Below are 21,347 nucleotides of genomic sequence, written 5' to 3'. Positions count from 1 at the left end.
CTGGAAGAGGAGCAACCGAGACAGAATCTGGGGCCCTGACCGGGACTAGAACCCGGTGTGCCGGCGCCACAGGTGGAGGATTAGCCTAGTGAGCCACAGCGCCGGCCTATATTGTTTCTTTACTTACCGTTCAAATACTACTTACTTGCTGAGTAATTCTGGAAAGTATTGAAGTCTTTTACATCAAGAAATATTATACAAATTTAAAAAATGGAATCTTAATGTGTATGTTTCTTCACTCCAGCTTTTCACTTAATATTGAATGTGGTGAGCATTTCCCCTGATAACTTTTTTTTTGCCATGCGTTTTGTCGGTCATTCTGAAAGTGCATGTCACTGGCTAGGTAGTCTGCCTTGCTGCAAAATTGAACACCCAGGTGTCTTAACCTAAGTTGCTGCAGCTGGTGAATTCTCTGCCTGGAGAGGTCTGTATAGGCTGCTGGCCTGCTCTAGGAATAGGACTGTTCAGTTAATGCAGCCATCTGTTACTGTTTGCTTCAAGGTTTTTGTATTTTGTTGAAACATTCCTTTCATTATAGGAATACAGTTTTGCATCTCACTGCTTCTCTTTTTGTTTTAAATCCATTTGAATTATAAAACTTATGAAATTGGGTAGTTGGGAATTTACTTGGTATATATTTTTAAAGTGTCCTTTACACTTTACAAAAAATTTTTTGTTATAAATTTATCACTGAGTAATTAGCTACCATGATCTTACCTATGGGGAGGAGCCTTACTCATATAGTACAACTAGTATCTGCTGTGTCTGCCTCAGATATTGTTGGAAGAACATAATTAAATTATGAAAGTAAGAGCATTTTGTTTGTTTGATGGCTATATTGGTTCCTTCCTCTTTCTCTATCTGGGAAGATGCTTTTCATTTCTATAGTAAGGCCATTTTTTTCCTGTTCCTGTCTTTAAATAGTAGAAATTCTCATTTTCACTTTTACCTAAAAAAAGACTGACTACATGCTGTGTGGTACTTTTTGAGTGTAAGGTTTAGGAATTGTTAATAATGAAATATTTAACAAGGTACTTCAGATTTTATAATCTCAAAGTAAATAAATAGAAGAAAAATGTGAGCTGTGTCTTCATGTTAAAATTTTTTTGATGGGTAAGGTAAATTGTTACTGAATTTTTGCTTTTTAAGAAACAGGAACTCTTTAATTGAGAGTGGGAAGAGCATTAGTTACTGTGATACCTGAGACATTTAGAGTAGTTTTGCTTTTGGTTATAACATTCTTCCTGCATTGTTGGAAGCATTTTCATGTTAATAACAGTGTGCAGAGAAAGTACAATGGAGGAGAATGTATAGCAAAGTCTGTGTAACTTTATTCAGTTGTTCATCCCCTCCACTCCAATAATATTTGTATTTGGTCTACTCTTAATCTTAATTTTAACATAAATTCTTTTTTCATTTTTCTGCTGTTTATATGTGAGGTATTATTTTTAGCTTCTGGAGTTATACTTTAGTTTTCACACTGTCATCTTAAAAAGCACACCATATTTTTAAATTAGCATTACAAGCAAAATCTTCATCTTTTAGATTCTCTTTAGCTTGAAATTTGAAACTTTACCCATGTATTGTCTCAAGTTTGTTTTTAAGGCTTTAGAGGATAGTAGGTTTTCCAAATAGTTGTACAATTTTGCTTTAGTCCATGTAAGAAATGGGGTCCTTAGAAGGTTTATGGGAAATGCATAGTCTGACCAGAAAAATTATATGGATTTCAAACAGTTTTACACCATAATAAACTTAAATTCATTTTCCCCCATTACTTTTTTTTTAAAGATTTATTTATTTATCTGAAAGAGTTACACAGAGAGGGGAGAGGCAGAGAGAGAGAGAGAGAGAGAGAAGTCTTCCATCCACTGGTTCACTCCCCAGTTGGTCGCAGCGGCCAGAGCTGTGCCGATCCGAAGCCAGGGGCCAGGAGCCAGGAGCTTCTGGGTCTCCCACGTGGGTGCAGGGGTCCAAGTACTTGGCTATCTTCTACTGCTTTCCCAGGCCATAGCAGAGAGCTGGATTGGAAGTAGAGCAGCCAGGACTCGAACTGGCGCCCATATGGGATGCCAGCACTGCTTTAGTTGCTATGGCACAGTGCCAGCCCTTCCTTGAATAACTTTTTAAAATACTCTCATACCATTTTGGATTCTTTTTTTAAAAATCATGTAAGAGTATCCATATTCATACTAAAATTAATGTATCTAGATGAAAAATACAAGGCAATATTCTAGGCCTTTGGGAAATAGAGAAAAACAGAAGTCTGCCCACATAAAACTTAAAAACATTTTAGTTAAGAAAGATTAAAGAAATCAAATGAGTGAGGTGGTAATAATTGCTTTGGAAGAAATAAGACAGAGTAAGGGGGATAATGAGGATTTGAAGCATGGAGGATGCTCTATATTTGTTATTTTGTGAAAATATTCATCTCATAAGGTGGCATTTCACCAACAGCTAAAGGAAGAAGGTGAGGGAGCAGCCAGGGTAGAATTTAGGATTTTAGTCAGAACAGCAGCACTAAGTACGTGAGGTAAGAGGGCATGACATTTGGAAGGCATTGCAAAGGAGATATTTGGCTAAAGCAAGTCATGCAGAGGGGATAAATAGATCATAAAGGGAATGTAATATGGATATAATAGTATATAATAAATTTGCATACATAAATATTCTATAGCATGTAGAGAACTATATAAATTCACATGCTATGTATAAAATATTGTGGTTGTTGAAACTGAGATCTATATCCTCTTCATTTAAGAGCAGGCTGTATCTGACATTCTAGCAATTAATTGTCTATGGAAATGTTAGCCTTTTAAGTTCTCTCAAGAAGAAGAAATTGGTTTGGGAGTACATATTTAAGGTGTAGAAGAATGATTCTGTTGTTCAGAATTATATGTCAGCATTAGAGACTGAAGGGAAAGATTTCACTGAGGAAATGTTTTTTGAACTGTAAACAGGAATGGAAAGGTTCAGGCGTGAAACAGCAAGGTACACCATAGAAAACTGGAAAGTGGTTCTAGGTTGGAGGCTAAGAGGCAAGAAGGAGTATATTGGTGACGGATGTATTGTTTTCATTGCATTAGCACTGGATAAATTGCTGAGGTTAGGAAGGGACAGTCATATTGTGTTAGAGATCATTCTGTGGCCAGTTTAGAGAATGACTGGGGATGTGGGGTAGGAGAGATCCCAAATTAGAAGTATCACATCAGAAATGAGGAGACCAATCAGGTCAGTGTTTCTCATTGAGAGCAATCTGAATTATGGAGTACTGATTGTGCACTATAAGACAGTTCTCCCTCTTCTGTGTTACTAAGTACTAGTAAAACCTCTTTGAGTATGATAATTCCCCCTCCCTGACTTCACAATGCCTTACCTTGGTTAGATAAATAAGACCTGAACTTTGGCTTTGGCTTTCACCCTGGTTTTGGGATGGAGAAGAAAATGTGGATTTGCTAGAGTTTTAGGAAATAGAATCAAAAGGACGTGGATACTGATAGCATCTTGGGAATGTATATACGAGGGTATTTTAAACTGTTAGTGAAAATTGAATTATGATAAGCTTATTTTGGTGTAAGAGATTTGAAATTCATGCATTGTGCTTCCTAATACACATTTTTCATGAACTTTTTGAAGATTCCTTGTATATTAGCATACACAGTGTATGGATGGGCAGTATTGTAATAAATTTTGTGACAAGTTCAATTTTGAAAACTAAGAAAATAAGATTCTAAGGAATAAAATTACTTCTGATGTCATCATAAAGAAGTAACTACTATATTTTAGAATTGAACAGCTTATCAAGAAAAGTTTGTGCAAAGATATAGAGAAAAAAATATAGGTCTATAAAGATGGCCAGGAAGGAAGCTAGAAATATAGCTTTTTATAACCAAATTTAGAACTTTACTACTGTACTTTAATATTTAAATATATTTTATATTTAAAGGATTAAAACTGAACAAGCAATAGATAGGTCTTGCATTCTGCAGATTAATTATATTTAGAGTAAGGGAAGTATAATGTTCACTGCCACAAGACAGGAATAAAGTACTATGAAGATTCAGACAAGGCAGAGATGAAATGCCATTTTTTACTAGGAGAAGCTGAACCATGCACACCTAAGTGAATTTGCTATTTAGTTTTTGTTTAGGTAGCCTAAATTGTGAAAGTCTGGTGTCATGCTGATGTTCCCTGGACACTCTGTTTAGCTGTTCTTTGTTTTGCTTTTAACCAGGATTTGCTGGGGTAACTGCTGCTATAAATGTACTTGTTTAGCAAATGCTACTTTAATAATTACATGTAATAAAGCAAACATTTTGAAGATTAGAAGTAGGTAAATGTTAATAGTTACATTGTCACTTATTTAAGCAGTCAAACCAAGTTAGGTCATTTGAATTCATATTTAATCATTATAGTATACTAAAGATTAAAAGTGGACATATTACTGGAATGAAGAGCTTTAATTTTTCTGATGTAGTTAATATATTTATACATTATATTTTATATGTATTTTTTAAAAAGATTTATTTATTTGAAAGACAGAGTTACAGAGAGGTAGAGACAGAGAGAAAGGTCTTCCATCCACTGGTTCACTCCCCAGATGGCTGCAACGGTTGGAGCTGCGCTGATCTGAACCCAGGAGCCAGGAGCTTCCTCTGGGTCTCCCACGTGGGTGCAGGGGCCCAGGGACCTGGGCGATCTTCTGCCATCCCAGGCCATAGCAGAGAGCTGGACCGGAAGAGGAGCAGCTGGAACTAGAACCGGCGCCCATGTGGGATGCCGGCACTTCAGGCCAGGGCTTTAACCTGCTGTGTCACAGCGCTGGCCCCTATATGTATTTTTAAAACAGCTTTTTTTGTGGGCTTCTTCATTATTTCTCTAAATTGGATTATATTTTGTGTTGTCTTGGTTGAGTTTGCCAATTATATCTTTTAAGCAGGTTTTAGGTAAAACTCTGAGGTCCATTAAGAACTTTGTTTTGATACTGAAACAGTTGTTATTAGACTTTTTATTGTCCTGCTTTTGGGTTTGAAACATAAAATTGGAACTTATATTGTTCTAACTTTGTTATGAATAATATTGGGTAAAATAGAGCTCCTGAGTCATTTCTGATTTGGAAGCTTATGTAATAGAAGATTTCAATTTTCAGTTTTGATTGTCGATATCAGCTACTGACTGAAACCTGAGCTAACTCATTAGGACTGAAGGGAGAGAAAAATAAGAAATGTTTTACATAAACAGAGATCCTACTCAATCACAGACTCAGTTATCTTCATATTAGTGCAGATACAGCACTCTAGGGGGAATATTAATAAAGATTTATTTATTTGAAAGGCAAAGTTAGAGAATAATTTTCCATATGCTGGTTTACTGTGTAAATGGCTGCTACTGCCAGGGCTGGGCCAGGCCAAAGCCAGGAGCCTAGAACTTCATCTGGGTCTTTCACATGGGTGGCAGGGGCCAAGGCATTTGGGCCGTACTCTGCTGTTTTCCCAGGAGCATTAGCAGGTAGGTAGATTGCAAGTGGAGAAGCCAGGACTCGTGATGCCAGCATCACAGGAGTGGCTTAACCCACTTTGCCACAGTGCCAATCCCTGGGGTAATATTAATAAATGTAATTTAACCTTCAGTTTGTTCATGTGTCTGTATCTATGATTTCTTTAAAGCACTTAAGGGTGAATAATACCCTGAGGAAGTTTAATTTATTTTCTCATGTTAATAATCATTTATGTAATCCTAATCAGAAAATACCCTACTTCTCAGGTGGATTATAGTATTATCGCCCCTGAAAAATTTTTAAATCCAAAATGATTGTTATTCCACTTAGATTTTTTGCCTGTTAGCATGCAAATTTGGTATTAACAGTTAAAACCTGAAGGAAATTGATCTTAAAATATCTTTTTTTTTTAAATTTCAGACTTGATACAATGCACAAATGAGATGAATGTGAACATCCCGCAGTTGGCCGACAGTTTATTTGAAAGAACTACTAACAGTAGTTGGGTGGTGGTCTTCAAGTCTCTCATTACAACTCACCATCTGATGGTGTATGGAAATGAGGTAAGCAGAATTCTTGATTAAAAAGTAAGTAATTGAGTAAGTATATTGGTATGATTACTAATTCAATTTGCTTTTGTCACTAATACTTAAAAAGTAGCTTCAGCAGCTGGATAAACAGGTTAAAAGGACAGGAATGTAATTACATAATGGTTATATTACATAATTGTATATTTATATGAAATATATAATTATAATATAATACAGTGTAATATAGTAAAATATAGTTCCTGCAATTTGAGGAAACATGGCTTGTAAGCCAGAAAGCAGAAAGTGGGTCAGCGCACAGAGGATTTCAGTAATGGGATCAAGAAGCAAAGATCATGCCTGGAGGTATGTTCCATAAGCTCTGATCTTCACAGGCCTTGTTCATAGATGTTATAAAATGTCTTTGTCCACTTGCCCCTTTTTTTAAAATTCGATCAGATTTTTGACTGCTTTTCTATAGTTGTCTTGGACAACACTTTGCCTAGTTGAGGACCATGATAGTGTTTTGCTTATAGGTACTGATTATGTATCTGAAACTTTTATTGCCCACAAGGGTATGTGTAGTGAGATATATAAGGTTTTGAAATTTTCTTTTTAAAGAGAATCATCTTATTTTCCATGTTTGGCTTAGCACCTAACTTTTTGATTCTTAGGAAATTACAAACTGTTTCATTCCCTAAATGCCCAGATCAGCCAGGGCTGAGCTGGGCTAGGCTGAAGCTGAGAGCTGGGACAAGTTTTCTACTTGTATAGCAGGAAGCTTCCTACTTGAGCTAACACCATTGCCTCCCAAGATCTGCATTGGCAGGTAACTGGAGTCAGGAGCCAGAGCTGAGCTTCAAATCCAGGGACTCCAGAATGGGACACCAGCAACGTATCTGGTGTTTTGACCACTAGACCGATGCCTGCCCCATTCCGTATGGTTTTCAGATAAACTCATCTTGAGTTTCCTTTCATCACTAATGTAAAGCTCATGGTCTGCTCATTTTTTTACCTAGTTTGTGCAGTTTTCGGGTCTTCACTTTGATATGATGATGGTAATACCAAGGAACACTGGTTCTCAACCTGGGCAGGAAAGGGAGGTGATTATTATTTTTTTTTTTAACTTTTCAAAGGAAGCTTGTCACAACTGGAAGAGATGCAGCTAGTGTCTGACAGGGCCTAGGGCTGCTTATGAACATCTTGCAGTGCACAAAACAGCCCCCAACAACAAAGAACTATCTGTCCAAAGTATCAGTAGTGTTAAGATGAAAATCCTAACCACAGAGGAAATCTCAAAAGGATGAAACTGAATTGGCTGTCATATGGTCCTGACATCAGGTGGCTAGGTATTCTTATCCCATTCGCTTACCAATTGGGTTACATAAGTGAGTCAATTCTGTGAGTTTTAGTTTCCTCATCAATAATATAAAACCTTAGTGGGCAAACATAATTGAGTAAGACATCTGCTGTAGCAGGACTAGTTGTAGGTGATTAATAAATAAAAATATAGAGTTAAAAATTGTAGGTGAAATTCAAAACATGGAAACATAGAGTCATTCATGGATGTAGTGTGCTAGGTGGATAAATTATCTAAGCAATATATATTCTTTAAATATTTTAGAAAAATTTCAAGCATATAATAGTATAGAAAAGTATAATAAATATCTTTGTACCTGTCATGCTGTTTCAACATTTATGGATATTTTGCTGTTCTTTAAAACAATAGTTTTAAGATGGTACTGTCTTGTTATCTCTGTGTTCTTTTTTTAAGATTATATTTATTTATTTGAGAGACAGAGGTACAGAGAGAGAGCGAGAGAGATCTTCCATCTGCTGATTCACTGCCTAAATGGCCACAATGGTTGGAGCTGGGCCAATCCAAAGCCAGGAGCCAGGAGATTATTCTGGGTCTCCCATGTGAGTTCAGGGGCCCAAGCGCTTGGACCATTTTCTGCTGCATTTCCAGGCCATAGCAGGGAGCTGGATTGGAAGAGGAGCTTGCACCTGTATGGGATGCTGGTGCAGCAGGTGGACGTTCAGCCAACTACGCCACAGCACTGGCCCCAAAGTTCTCTTTCTCTCTCTCTCTCTTATTTAAAGATGTATCTATTTATTTGAAAGGCAGAGTTACAGAGAGGCAGAGGTAGGGCGAGAGAGTTCTTCCATCTGCTGATTGACTCCCCAGCTGGCCTAAATGGCCTGAGCCAAGCTGATCTGAAGCCAGGAGCCAGGAGCTTCTTCCAGGCCTCCCACATGGGTGTGGGGTCCCAAGGACTATGTCACAGCACCGGCCCTTCAAGTTACCTCTTAAGACCCAGAAGAAAACTTCTGACCTTATTACTTGCCAGATGGTGGGGTGCTTAATGGAATACCAAGTTAAATATTAGGATGCTATTAGAAACAAAGTCAAGTTGATCAAGCTATGTATCTTTGGAGCTAAAAATTATGTGAAGACTAGTAAAATGAAAAAAAAATTGTTTGTTATATCTAAAGTCATAGAAATGACTAAAATATTTACATTGATTCCTAAAGTGCAAAAGTTAAGGAAACTGTTATCAAAGCCTATAAAAATCATTGTTTACTACAGTGTTATTTGTTTTAATGTTCATTTGAAACAAATTGTTTCAAGATAATGATGAAACAGTCTTAGGTTTACAAATTAGCTTTTAAAATCCTGGTTGTTAATTTGGGGTGATTGCAAGAGAACAAAGTGGAGTCGAGGGATAATGTACATCATTGTCGCTAGTGATACTCAGCATGCAGATTTTGAAAGAAAAAAGGAACCCTAAGGGAAATAAAAGTTGAAACATTTCTTTAACTGTCTGTTCTAGATGCTTTATATAAAGGTAGTGGTAGAGTATTTGGACAATACTTTGTGAACATATTTACATAAATGCTGACTTAATCCAATGCTAAGTGTATATCCCAAGAAACTTTGGTATACTTGCACATGGAGACCAAGTATGAAGAAGTTATACAGCATTGTTTATGGTGAAAACTGGAATGAACTTAAATATCCATAAATAAAGGCATGGATACATAATGAATATTAGTTGATTGAGATTCTAGAATACCGTTTAAAATGAGTGAAATAGATTTACATATATTAAATGATCATTCTTGGGAAGAAGTTGAATTGAAAAGCACATTGTTCAAGAGTTTAGTATGTAAATTGAAAAGATAAAATTACATGCAGTTTTCTGCTTCAGAATAATAATCACCTTTGAAGAGAGAGGAAAGGGAATGATATTGAAGATGTGTGTCTTTAATAGGGTCTATAATATTTTGACTTTAGAACATGATCTGAAGTGTATGTTAATGTATTTAATCTGGACATTGAGTAAGTGGGTTTCTATAATACTGTTCTCTTTTATAACTAGAAATGTTTTTTTACAGTTAGTAAAGTTTGGAATACCAGGTGGCTGTTTAACATACAGACACCATCTGAATATGATTAGCTGTAGTACTAATGTGCTGCAATAAAAACAAAATTGCTGGTACAATTTAAAAGTGCTGATTTCCTTTTATTATTTTGACATTATTACTTACAGCCGTAGGCATTACACTTAATAAATTCCTATAATGCTAATGAAAAATCTGTATTGGTTTTGTGTTTGGTAACTAGTTATGAGAAGAATAAGGGTGAAAAGTTTAAACCAGATAAACCTAATAGGATGTATTAATCATAACTTCTCATTTTCACATGAAAGTTTATGATATGATGGCAGTACCTTATTTTGATTGTGATTTTTTTTTTTAATCCCTAGCGCTTCATTCAGTATTTGGCTTCAAGAAACACGTTGTTTAACTTGAGCAATTTTTTGGATAAAAGTGGATTGCAAGGTAAAGACAACTTACTGTAGAAAATCAGAGCTAATGCCACCTAGTGATCACTAAAAAATTGAACTCTTGTCTTCAGAATGTGCTGTTTTAAACTTCACATTGTACTGATACTTGTAGGATAGAAAAAACGATGTTATAATTTGGAAGATTAGGATTGGTTTCTTCCCTGACACTGAGAGCTCTGTGAGAGATGTATTATTAGTATTTGGAGAACATCCATTGTAGAGTTAGACTGCCTAGGTTTGAATCCCATCTTTACCACCTACCAGCTGTATGAACTTGAGCAAATTACTTTGCTTCTCTGCATCTGTAACATCAGAAGTAATGAGAGTACCGTCCCAATAGGGTTATCATGAGGCTTAACCTAGTCAATAAGTATTAATTCCCGGCACACAGGAAATAACTGTATACATACTTTTATTGTTTTTGTTTTATTATTATTTTATGCTTCACTTTAAGAGATGTTGTTAGAATGTTATTTTTCAGTAGCTAAGGTGAGTATAGCATTGTTCAAATGATAATGTGGGTTCATTGATACCCACATATATTATTTTTTTTATTTTACTTTAAATTTGGTAACTTGAAATTGCCATAATCTGGCTGTAGCCAGTTGTGCACATTCTGTCTTGTTGGGATCTGTTGAATTTAGTTCCAGAACTAGGCTATTAACATTTTAGAATTTCAGCTGTAGGAAGAACTTCATAAGGAACATACCAAAACAACTTGGAATTATTAACAGTGAGGCTCAATCTGGAAACTGTCTTTAGAGAATGTGAGATTTGTGCTGGGATTTGAGAGATGGATGAGAAAATGAGTTTGTTTAAACACAGGTACATAGATGTATATGAATGGGAAAGTACTTGGAGTTTTTAAAATTTATAGAGTGAAGGAATGTGAATAGAATTGTGGAAGGTGTTTTGGAGAACATGTTGTGTCAGATAGCCCTTAGGGAGCTTTTCAGAGCCAAAATCAGGCACAGAAAATTTTGATGGAGTTTGATTTTATAACGTAATGGGAAGCTATCACAGTTTTTTTGAGTAGAGGGATGAGGGGCAAAGGAAGTATGTCTTATAAAGAAAGTATCATTGCTCAGTCAGGTTGGAACAGAGTGGACCAAGTCTTGAAGATGTTGAGACTGTTCCAGTCATCGCTCTGGTCATCTAGTGGAGAGTTAATGAGGGCCTGAACTGTGGTTCTTGTGGAGGTAAAATCAATGGAATTGAGTAACTGACTGTTTGTGTTAGGGGCTGTCCAGTTCAATGCTTGTTTTTTATTTGGTAGGTGGAAAGTATTACTTAGAATGGATTGAGTACTCTATTTTCTAGAAATTCTAGAACTAGTAATCTGTATGTAGAACCCATTGTTAACAAAATTCATTTTAATGAAGAGTTATAGTGCTCCATGTTAAAGGGGGAAAATTTAAGTAATAGGTCCCATTTTGAAATGAAATCTTAAACAGAAGCTGGATATATATAAAGGTCTTCAAAAAGTTAATGGAAATGCATATTATGGAAAACTGGATTTCAAAATTGTTTGCACCAAAGTAAATTTATGCTTAATTACATTTTCTATGAAAGTTTTGAAGTACCCTAGTGTAACTAATAAAAATTAGTCTCCCCTGTTTTAAAGGATGTGGAAGAAACTCTGCCAGCTAATCCTGTTATTTCTGGTTTTCTTCTCCTTTTTCAGTTAATTTTATTTAAAAGTCTATGGGAAACTATATGTAAACTACTGCTCTAGAGCTCAGTTTAAGCATATATCCAAATGTTTTTTTTTTTTTTTTAATTTATTTATTTGAAAGAGTTACACAGAGAGAGAGAGAGGGGCCCTCCATTGGCTAGTTCATTCCCCAGATGGCCACAACAGCCAGAGCTAGTCCAGTCCTAAGCCAGGAGCCAGGATCCTCTTCTAGGTCTCCCATGTGGGTGCAGGGGCCCAAGAACTTGGGCCATGTTTTACTGCTTTTCCAGGCAATAGTAGAGAGCTGAATGGGAAGTGAAGCAGCCAGGATTCAAACCAACACTCATGCGGGATGCTGTCACTAAAGGCGGCAGCTTTACCCGCTACGCCACAGCGCCAGCCCCAAGTATTTTTTTTTTTTTTTAAGGCTCATATTTGAAAAATGAAATAAACAGTGGACAGTGTTCCATGGTGTCTTTGAAAAGAAATTTTGATTGCTGATATATTTTGGATATGTATATACATTTTATTAAATACTTACGGATATTAGACTGAGTGCATGTAAATAAAATTCTAGATTGTATCCAACTAATAGTTACACACATGTTTTCTTTTAATTTTTTATTTATTTGAGAGAGATAGAACTGGAGTGAGGAAAAGGGAGAGACAGAGAGAGCATGAGCGCACAGTCATCTGCTGAATCACTTCCCGAATGCCTTAGTGGTTGGGGCAACAGCCAGGACTGGGCCAGGCCAAGGCCAGGAGCCAAAAACTCAGTCCAAATCTCCTACATGGGTGGCAGGGACCAAACCATTTGAGCCATCACCTGCTGTCTCATAGGATGCACATCAGCAGGAAGCTAAAATTAGAAATGGAGCTAGGAATGGAGCCCTGGCACCACAATATGGGATGTAGACATCCCAACTGAAGTCTTAACTGTTGGGCCAGTATGCTTGCCATAGTAGTTCCAAGTTTTACTTAGGGTAAGAATAACATGGGGGCACAAAGAGAGAGTTCTGGGAGTGTTTTAAGAGGTCGAACCTTGAAGGATAAGTGGTATGTCCCTTAACAGAGAGGATGTTGTAGAGTAGATTAGGGGGAACGATGTGAACCAAAAAGATGAGGAATGTATTATGGAAGACTCTCTAAAGTCCACTAGTGATTGCTTGAAATCTAGTCACTTTATCTGTTTTGTGGCAGGGTGGGATGGGGTTGATGGTTGTTTAGTATTGTCTTTTTAAAGTAGCAGAATTTATCATTAAAATTTGATAGATAAGCATGAGTTAAAAATGGATCTGTTTTTTATGAGAAGCAAGCATTTATTGACTTCCTTGAGGCAATTTATTAACGCGTTAATAAATACATAAGATTTTTGGTGTTTGTGAATACTGATGGGGTTTCATGATGCTGAAGTTTTCAGAGCTCATGAGTATGATGAACCAATATCTTAGAATACATAATGTATTCATTCAGAAAGTTTTATTGAGAACCTTACTCTAATTGATTTTTATTGTGTCTTAAGTTTACATATTGCCATTTCTATTGTGCTAGGCAGTAATTTAATCTACTTTTTATAAGATTGACACATAAGTCATGATTGTTAAGTAAAGATTTCATGAGTCTGCATATAAAAATGATGTAGTCTAATTTCAAGAATGGGATCATAGTTCTATAGGATGCTAATTTTCAGTTGTTAGGTTATCAAGTTGGAAAAGAGAATTAGTGTTTTCAATTCCTGATGAACAAAAAATAAGTTTTTTTTCTTTTTTTTTTTTTTTTGCTAGGCAGAGTTAGACAGTGAGAGAGAGAGAGAGAGAGAGTTATAGACAGTGAGAGAGAGAGAGAGAAAGGTCTTCCTTCTGTTGGTTCACTCCCCTAATGGCCGCTACGGCCAGCAGTGCACAGATTTGAAGCCAGGAGCCGGGTACTTCCTCCTGGTCTCCCATGCGGATGCAGGGACCCAAGTACTTGGGCCATCCTCCACTGCCTACCCGGGCCACAGCAGAGAGCTGGACTGGAAGAGGAGCAACCGGGACTAGAACCCGGGGTGCTGGCGGTGCAGAAAGAGGATTAGCCAAGTGAGCCATGGCGCCGGCCAAAAATAAAAGTCTTGATCATAAGCAAAGCAAACTTTTATTTTAGTGAATTCTAAGAAAAAGGATTTGTGTCAAGCCACATATATATGGTCTATCTAACTTTAAAAAAGTGAAATCTTAATTTAATATGATAATGTTCATTAATTAAACTTAATTTATGCCACCGAACTGAGTTGGAATATTAAGATTTTACCATAAAATAAAATAAGTTTTTCTAGGCAAATTATGATTATAATATTTATGAAACCTTTTTCTTTTCTTACAGGATATGATATGTCTACATTTATTAGGCGGTATAGTAGATACTTAAATGAAAAAGCAGTTTCATACAGACAAGTTGCATTTGATTTCACAAAAGTGAAGAGAGGGTGAGTTGAGCTGTTTTTTTATATGGCATGAATATTAAAATATAAAACATGAATTATGAATCAATAATAAATGCATTTATAGTTATAAACATTCATAATTCCATTATAAATTTTGGAATATGAGTTACTTTTGAAAGAGTAACTTCTTTGAAGAGGCATATCAGGTAATTTTTAAATAATACCATAAAAATCACCCTTTTTAGTGGGTACAATTCCCTGGTTTTTACTGTATTTACAAAGGTGTACTGTGTTACTACTATTTACTTCTAGAACATTTTCATTACCCTGATAAGAAATCCCATGCCTGTTAATAGTCATTTTCCATTCCTGATTGTCAGAGCATAAATCTACTTTCAGTCTCTAGGTTTGCGTATTACAGGTATTTTGTATAAATGAGATCTTACAATATGTGGCCTTTTGTGACTGACTTTTTCACTTAGTGTATGATGTATGCAAGTTGCAGCACTTATGACATATGTAAGGACATATGTGTTAGCTTGTGTTTCTCTGATCGCTAATGATTTTGAGCATCTTTTTATGTGCTTATTGGCCATTTGTCTATCTTTGGAAAAATGTCTCTTCAAATCCTTTGCCCACTTTTAAATTGTGTTGTTTATCTTCTGACCGGTTGCAAGTGTTTTTTATATTTTCCTACCCCTTTTTCTGTGGTTTCAGTTACTGATGGTCAACCTGGGCCTCAAAAATATTAAACATAGAATTCCAGATTTTAACTTGCACACTGGTCTGATTAGCATGAATCAAGCCTTTGCTCAGCATATCCATGCTCCCTGCCTGCAGTCATTTAGTATATAGAGGGTTTGTGCTATCCACAGTTTTAGGCATCCACTTAGGTCTTGAAACATTGGCCAAAGATAAGGGGGTTCTACATGCGTTCTGGATGTTAGTCACTTACCATGTTTATGATTTGCAAATATTTTTCCCCTTTCATAGCACTTTCTTCATTTTGTCCTTTGAAGTACAAACATTTTTAGTTTGTATAAAGTCCTGTTGATCTGTTTTTTTGGTTGCTTATATTTTTGGCATCATGTCTAAGAAAATTTGATTTAACTCAGAGTGACAGATTTACTGTCATGTCTTATTCTAAGAATTTTGTAGTTTTAGCTCTTGCAGTTAGGTTTCTGATCTATTTAGAATTTAATTTTTGTGTATGGTATGAGGTATGCAGGCTAAGTTATTCTTTTGTATATAGATATTCCATTATAATGGTCCAAGCACCATTTTATGGAAAGATTTTTTTCCCAGTAACTATAAGTAAAAGTTTATTTCTGAATCTTGAATTGTGTTCTGTTGACCCAAATGTCTATCTTTATACCTGGACCATACTCTGATGATTATTGTTACTTTTTGAAATCAAAATATGTATCTTCCAACTCTATTCTTTTTCAAGATTGTTTTTGGACCTCTTACATGTTCACATGAATTTTATCATGTGCTTTATAATTTCTGCAGAAAAGACAGCTAAGATTTGATAGCAATTGCATTGAATCTGTGTCGGTTTGGGCAGTATTACCATCATAACACATTAAATTTCTAGCGCATGAATGAGCTATTTTTCTGTTTATTTGAATCTTCTTTCTGTGCTGTTTATTTAAGATTCCTTTTAGTCTTGAATATAGAAGCTAGGTTTAGTTTTTGCTGCATCCTAAATAACAGTCATCTTAGTATGTGACCTTGTCCACATAAATGATAGAGTCAGTGATTCTGTACATGCTGATGCTGGAACACAGGTTTTTCCTCTTGGTGAAACCTTAGGAAAAAGCCACTAAATACATTCTGTTGGGACATTGATCACCTTGTAGAGTATAAAGGACTACCCTGTGGGCAAATTGGCATTTGCAGAAATACCCTGGTGAACACTTTTCTGAGTTGCTCTACTATTCAAATATTTCAGTGTGTGTGTGTGTGTGTGTGTGTGTGTGTGTGTATGTTTAAGAGAATCAGAAAGAAAGGGAGACAGACAGAATGAGCTCCCATCTACTGGTTCACTCACCAGATGCCTGCAATGGCTGGGGCTGGGACCAAGAACTTAATCCAGGCCTCCCATATTGGTGGCAGGCATTCAACTACTTGAGCCATCATCTGCTGCTTCCTAGAGTTTGCTTAAAAGCAGAACTTAAATGTTTTATGTCATCATTCCAAAATTAATCAGGTGTGATTATTTTGCTGTTCATCAAAATAGTGATAAGAGCCCACATGCTTTTCTAGTCAGATGAATCTAGATCTGAATCTAGTTTCACTCTAAATGAAGGTCTTTGTGGTAAAGTATTTTAACGAGCTTACTGACCTTTAAAAATTAACATTGGAATAATTTCACTTCCAGAAATGTTCCAAGAATATTACAGAGAACTGTATGCTTTACTTAGAATCTCCAGTTAATAATAATACTGATTCTCCCGCCTTCTCTCTAGACACGCACAAAATATGCAACAACTCTAGTACCTGTTAAAAAATCTAGTGAGTTTTCTGTATCAGTTTTGTGAAGTTATAGTTTATTTGATACTGCTAATATTTTTCTGTCTTTAGAAAAATATTATTTCTAACTCATCTATTTGGAAATATTTAACAAAGTACTTTATTAAAAGTACTCCTATTAAGTATGTTGTTTAACAATCAGAATTTCTTGGTAAAATTGTCCTTTATTTTGTAATAGAGTGGTTTTCAACATAGTTTTCTGTACTACAAGCTGTTGGTATTGGAGTTATGGATAAAATTGTTAAAATATTGATTCCATAATATTTGACTCTTTAGTGATTTTTGAGGTAAGTGATTTTTCTGTTACTGTTTTTAAAAGTTGTAAAACTGCCCTTTACATGAATGAATTGCTTTGAAGATCCAGTGATTTCCTCATGTGAAAAGTGTGCTATAGACTTTGCTATATGAAGTGAGCCTTTGTTCTTACGTCTCATGCCTTACATCTTTTTACTCATTTAAAAAGTACTTATTTATAGATACAGACAGGGATCTGTTGGTACACTCCCCAGATATCTGCCAGGAGCCTGCTCTGTTCAGGTCTCCCACATGGGTGGCAGAGGCCCAGGAAATTGGCCCATCATTAGCTCTTTTCTTAGGTGCGTTGGCAGGAGGCTGGATTGGAAGTGGAGTAACCAAGACTTAAACTGGCACTCTGATACAGTGCCATCACCCCATACACCCTTTATTCTGAATGAGTATGTTATATTTCCTGTTTCTACTTTTTCTATAATATCTCTGTGTAAGGCTTCAGGTTCAATAATGACTTAAATATGTGACATTCCGTAGCAACTTTGTTTTAAGCAGAGATCCAGGTGGGATTTCAAAATGTAGATTTAATGACAAATTCCCTTGTTTCTTTCTCTTTTTGTTGATAATAGGGCTGATGGAGTTATGAGAACAATGAACACAGAAAAACTCCTTAAAACTGTACCAATTATTCAAAATCAAATGGATGCACTTCTTGATTTTAATGTAAGTTGATTATGCCTTGTAATTTAAGATTTAAAAAAATTAATTATAATTGATTAGAACTTTATACTCAAGTTTTCAGACTACTTTTTTACTCTAAATTTCTCTTTGCCTAAATATTTTCCATTTTTGTGTTTTAGATTTATTCTAATTCTTAAGAGCTTTTTCTCTTCCTCTAGAATTTGAGGATATACAAGCAAATGATTGATCCAAAAATTTGCTTTTTTTAAAAAAGGTTTATTTTATTTACTTGAAAGACAGAGTTACAGAGAAAGGTAGAGCCAGAGAGAGAGAGAGAGTTCTTCCATTCTGCTGATTCACTCCCCAAATGAATGCAAAAGCCAGAGCTGAGCCTATCCAAAACCAAGATCCAGGGGTTTCTTCTGGGTCTCCCATTGGGTGCAAGGGCTCAAGGAGTTGGGCCATATTCTACTGCTTTTCCAGGCCATAACAGAGAGCAGGATTGGAAGTGAAGTAGCCAGGACTCGAACTGGCATCCATATGGGAGTCTGGTACTACAGGCTGGGGCTTTAACCCACTGTGCCACAGCGCCAGCCCCAAAATTCTGCTTTTCTTTTTGATAATGATGCTTAGATTTTAAAAATATGTAAGGGGCTGGCACCATGGCTCGCTTGGTTAATCCTTCGCCTATGACGCCGGCATCCCATATGGGTGCCGGGTTCTAGTCCCGGTTGCTCCTCTTCCAGTCCAGCTCTTTGCTGTGGCCCAGGAGGGCAGTGGAGGATGGCCCCTGCACCCACATGAGAGACCAGGAGGAAGCACCTGGCTCCTGGCTTTGGATCAGCACAGCTGACCAGCTGTATATAATTCTACCTGTCAAATAAATTTTAAAAAAGTAAGGATTTTCTTCAGTTAACAATTTAATATTTTACTTCCATGCTTTGTAGGAATCAAAGCAAAGCATGACAGTTATTAAGAAATACAGGGAAATTATTTTTTATTTATTTTTTTATTTGACAAGTAGAGTTATAGACAGTGAGAGAGAGACAGAGAGAAAAGGTCTTCCTTCCATTCACTCCCCAAATGGCCGCTACGGCCAGCGCTGCGCCAATCCAAAGCCAGGAGCCAGGTGCCTCTTCCTGTTCTCTCATGTCGGTGCAGGGGCCCAAGTACTTGGGCCATCCTCCACTGCACTCCTGGGCCACAGCAGAGAGCTGGACTGAAAGAGGAGCAACTGGGACTAGAACCCGGCACCCCTATTGGATGCCAGTGCCGCAGGCGGAGGATTAGCCAAGTGGGCCATGGCGCCGGCCCTAGGGAAATTCAAATAGTGCTTGTAATAGTTTCTTATATAGTTATTGTCCAAAGATGTGTTCCATGGGATTTTTCTTGGAACTTTATTTGAACTAAATTATGCCAGTTGTTAAATATTGTAAGATTGCATTTCAATTCTGTTCTTTTGTGGGAATGGGACATCTGTTTTAAGATATTTTATATTGCCGGCGCCGCGGCTCATTAGGCTAATCCTCCGCCTAGCGGCGCCGGCACACCGGGTTCTAGTCCCGGTCGGGGCGCCGGATTCTGTCCCGGTTGCCCCTCTTCCAGGCCAGCCCTCTGCTGTGGCCAGGGAGTGCAGTGGAGGATGGCCCAGGTGCTTGGGCCCTGCACCCCATGGGAGACCAGGAAAAGCACCTGGCTCCTGGCTCCTGCCATCGGATCAGCGCGGTGCGCCGGCCGCAGCGCGCCGGCCATTGGAGGGTGAACCAACGGCAAAGGAAGACCTTTCTCTCTGTCTCTCTCTCTCACTGTCCACTCTGCCTGTCAAAAAAAAAAAAAAAAAAAAAAAAAAGATATTTTATATTAGAAATTCAAGTTAGTAAATGGGACTGTGACAGTTTCATGCCGAAAAGGGTTTTTCCTTTAACCTAAGTCATTGTTAGTGATTTTCAGAAAATATAAACATTTAAATTTGAGTTAGTATTCTGTTTATATTCAGAGGAGTTGGACTAGTCACTTGTCAATGGTGCTTATTTTTCTTCATTCTTATCCATACTGAGTTATGTCTACTTTTTGATACTTGCTAATCTTGATGCTCAAAGAATATTTCAGTAAAACAATTCAATATATTTTAATTTATCTGATAAGTGAAGTTGAACTCCTTTTCACTGTTATTCGCGTGTATTTTTTACTTTCTAAATTGTCTTTTATTTACTTTTTTTTCAACTTTTGTTTAATAAATATAAATTTCCAAAGTACAACTTTTGGATTATAGCGTCTTTTCCCCCCATAACTTCCTTCCCTTATTTACTTTGTAATTGGAATACTTCCTATATATGAAAATCTAACCTGTTAGATCTTCTGCATATATTTTTTATTCTTTTCTCATTTACCATTGAACTTGGTGCTTAGGCTTTTCTAAATGTAACAATATAAGTTATTTATATTATTTAAAAAGTAACCTAGAATTAATTTGCTTTATTCTTTGATTCATTCCTTCAGCTAAAACTGAAGAAAATTGCAGTATTCTTGATAAACAAATGATATTTTTTGTTACAGCATAATTTTTAAAAATATTTATTTATTTGAAAGAATTACGGAGAGAAGGAGAGGCAGAAAGAGGTCTTCTATCCACTGGTTCACTCCCCAGTTGGCTGCAACAGCCTGAGCTGCGCTGATCAGGAACCAGGAGCTTTTTCCGGGTCTCCCACGCGGGTGCAGGGGCCCAAGGATTTGGGTCATCTTCTACTGCTTTCCCGGGCCATAGCAGAGAGCTAGATCGGAAGTGGAGCAGCCGGGTCTTGAACTGGCACCCATATGGGATGCCGGCACTGCAGGTGGCGGCTTTACCCACTATGCCACAGCGCCGGCCCCAGCCTTTTAGATTTTTGTTTACTTGTGGCTCTTTTGTATGATTTGGCTGTAATTCTGCAACAATCCAGAGAAAATTTTGTATTACAATATTCATTATGTATGTATTTAGGGAAGAATTTTTTTTCTGTAATGCCTGAAGGCTTGAATTTACTGTTTTTAATTGAAAGGAAGTCTTTTTGTCATTATCATTTTAAGATGATTAGCTAATCTTATTTTCCCATTTTGTTCCAGGTTAATAGCAATGAACTTACAAATGGGGTAATAAATGCTGCCTTCATGCTCCTGTTCAAAGATGCCATTAGACTGTTTGCAGCATACAATGAAGGAATTATTAACCTGTTGGGTAAGTAATCTAAGAACATTTTGGTTTTTATGTCATGTAGATAAATAATATTGTCTGAGTTATTACTTAAAGCTGTCTGAGAATTCAGAGATATGCAAGTATTTTAACTATTTGGAGAAAAGGGTATTATATATGACCATGTATATCCAAGTGATTAAATAGATCCAGAATGTTCAGCTCAGATGAACTTGATAGATTTTAGGTGTATCTTTGATTTTTTTTCTGTGTAGTTTATTAATTTTTAGAAACCTAAAAATGCCTTATAAATGGTAAGTATTAAGGAAGTAAAATTTTTTTTAAAAAAAGATTTATTTATACGTTAGAATTACAGAAACAGAGATAGAGAAAGGTCTTCAGTCTTCTGGTTCACTCCCCAAATGGCTGCAATGGCCAATGCTGAACCAGGCTGAAGCCAGGAGCCAGGTGCTTCATTGTAGTCTCTGACATGGGTGCAGAGGCCCAAGAACTTGGGCCATCTTCCTCTGCTTTCCCAGGTCTGTTAATAGGGATGGGAAGTGGAGAAGCTGAGACTTGACCCGGGGCCTATATGTGATGGTGGCATTGTAGGCAATGGCTGATACCCTCTATGCTACAATGCTGGCCCCAAGATAGTAAATTTTATGTTATGTATATATTGCTACAATCAGAAAAAAAAAAAGGTAAAACCAACATTCTTTATACCAGAAAAAATCTTGTTTT

The 21,347-nt window shown here is 36.7% G+C and overlaps 1 protein-coding gene across 16 annotated transcripts in view; it reads left to right on the top strand.

Annotated features, from left to right (window-relative positions):
- PICALM (phosphatidylinositol binding clathrin assembly protein) overlaps positions 1 to 21,347 on the top strand; it is a 116,145-nt gene that overhangs the window by 41,716 nt on the left and 53,082 nt on the right. For all 16 annotated transcript variants that reach the window (XM_070076422.1, XM_070076427.2, XM_051821357.3 and 13 more), the window contains exons 2-6: positions 5,915 to 6,057; positions 9,792 to 9,867; positions 13,909 to 14,011; positions 17,383 to 17,476; positions 20,537 to 20,648. In XM_070076422.1, the coding sequence (XP_069932523.1) occupies positions 5,915 to 6,057; positions 9,792 to 9,867; positions 13,909 to 14,011; positions 17,383 to 17,476; positions 20,537 to 20,648 (528 nt within the window). The remainder of the gene's footprint in view (positions 1 to 5,914; positions 6,058 to 9,791; positions 9,868 to 13,908; positions 14,012 to 17,382; positions 17,477 to 20,536; positions 20,649 to 21,347) is intronic.

The sequence above is a fragment of the Oryctolagus cuniculus genome, chromosome 1 (assembly GCF_051225735.1).
Source record: "Oryctolagus cuniculus isolate XC-2025 breed Fujian yellow rabbit chromosome 1, ASM5122573v1, whole genome shotgun sequence".
In the NCBI taxonomy this organism is placed as follows: domain Eukaryota; kingdom Metazoa; phylum Chordata; class Mammalia; order Lagomorpha; family Leporidae; genus Oryctolagus; species Oryctolagus cuniculus.
The sequence above is the reverse complement of the archived record's forward strand: the minus strand, read 5'-3'. Positions and strand labels throughout refer to the sequence as shown.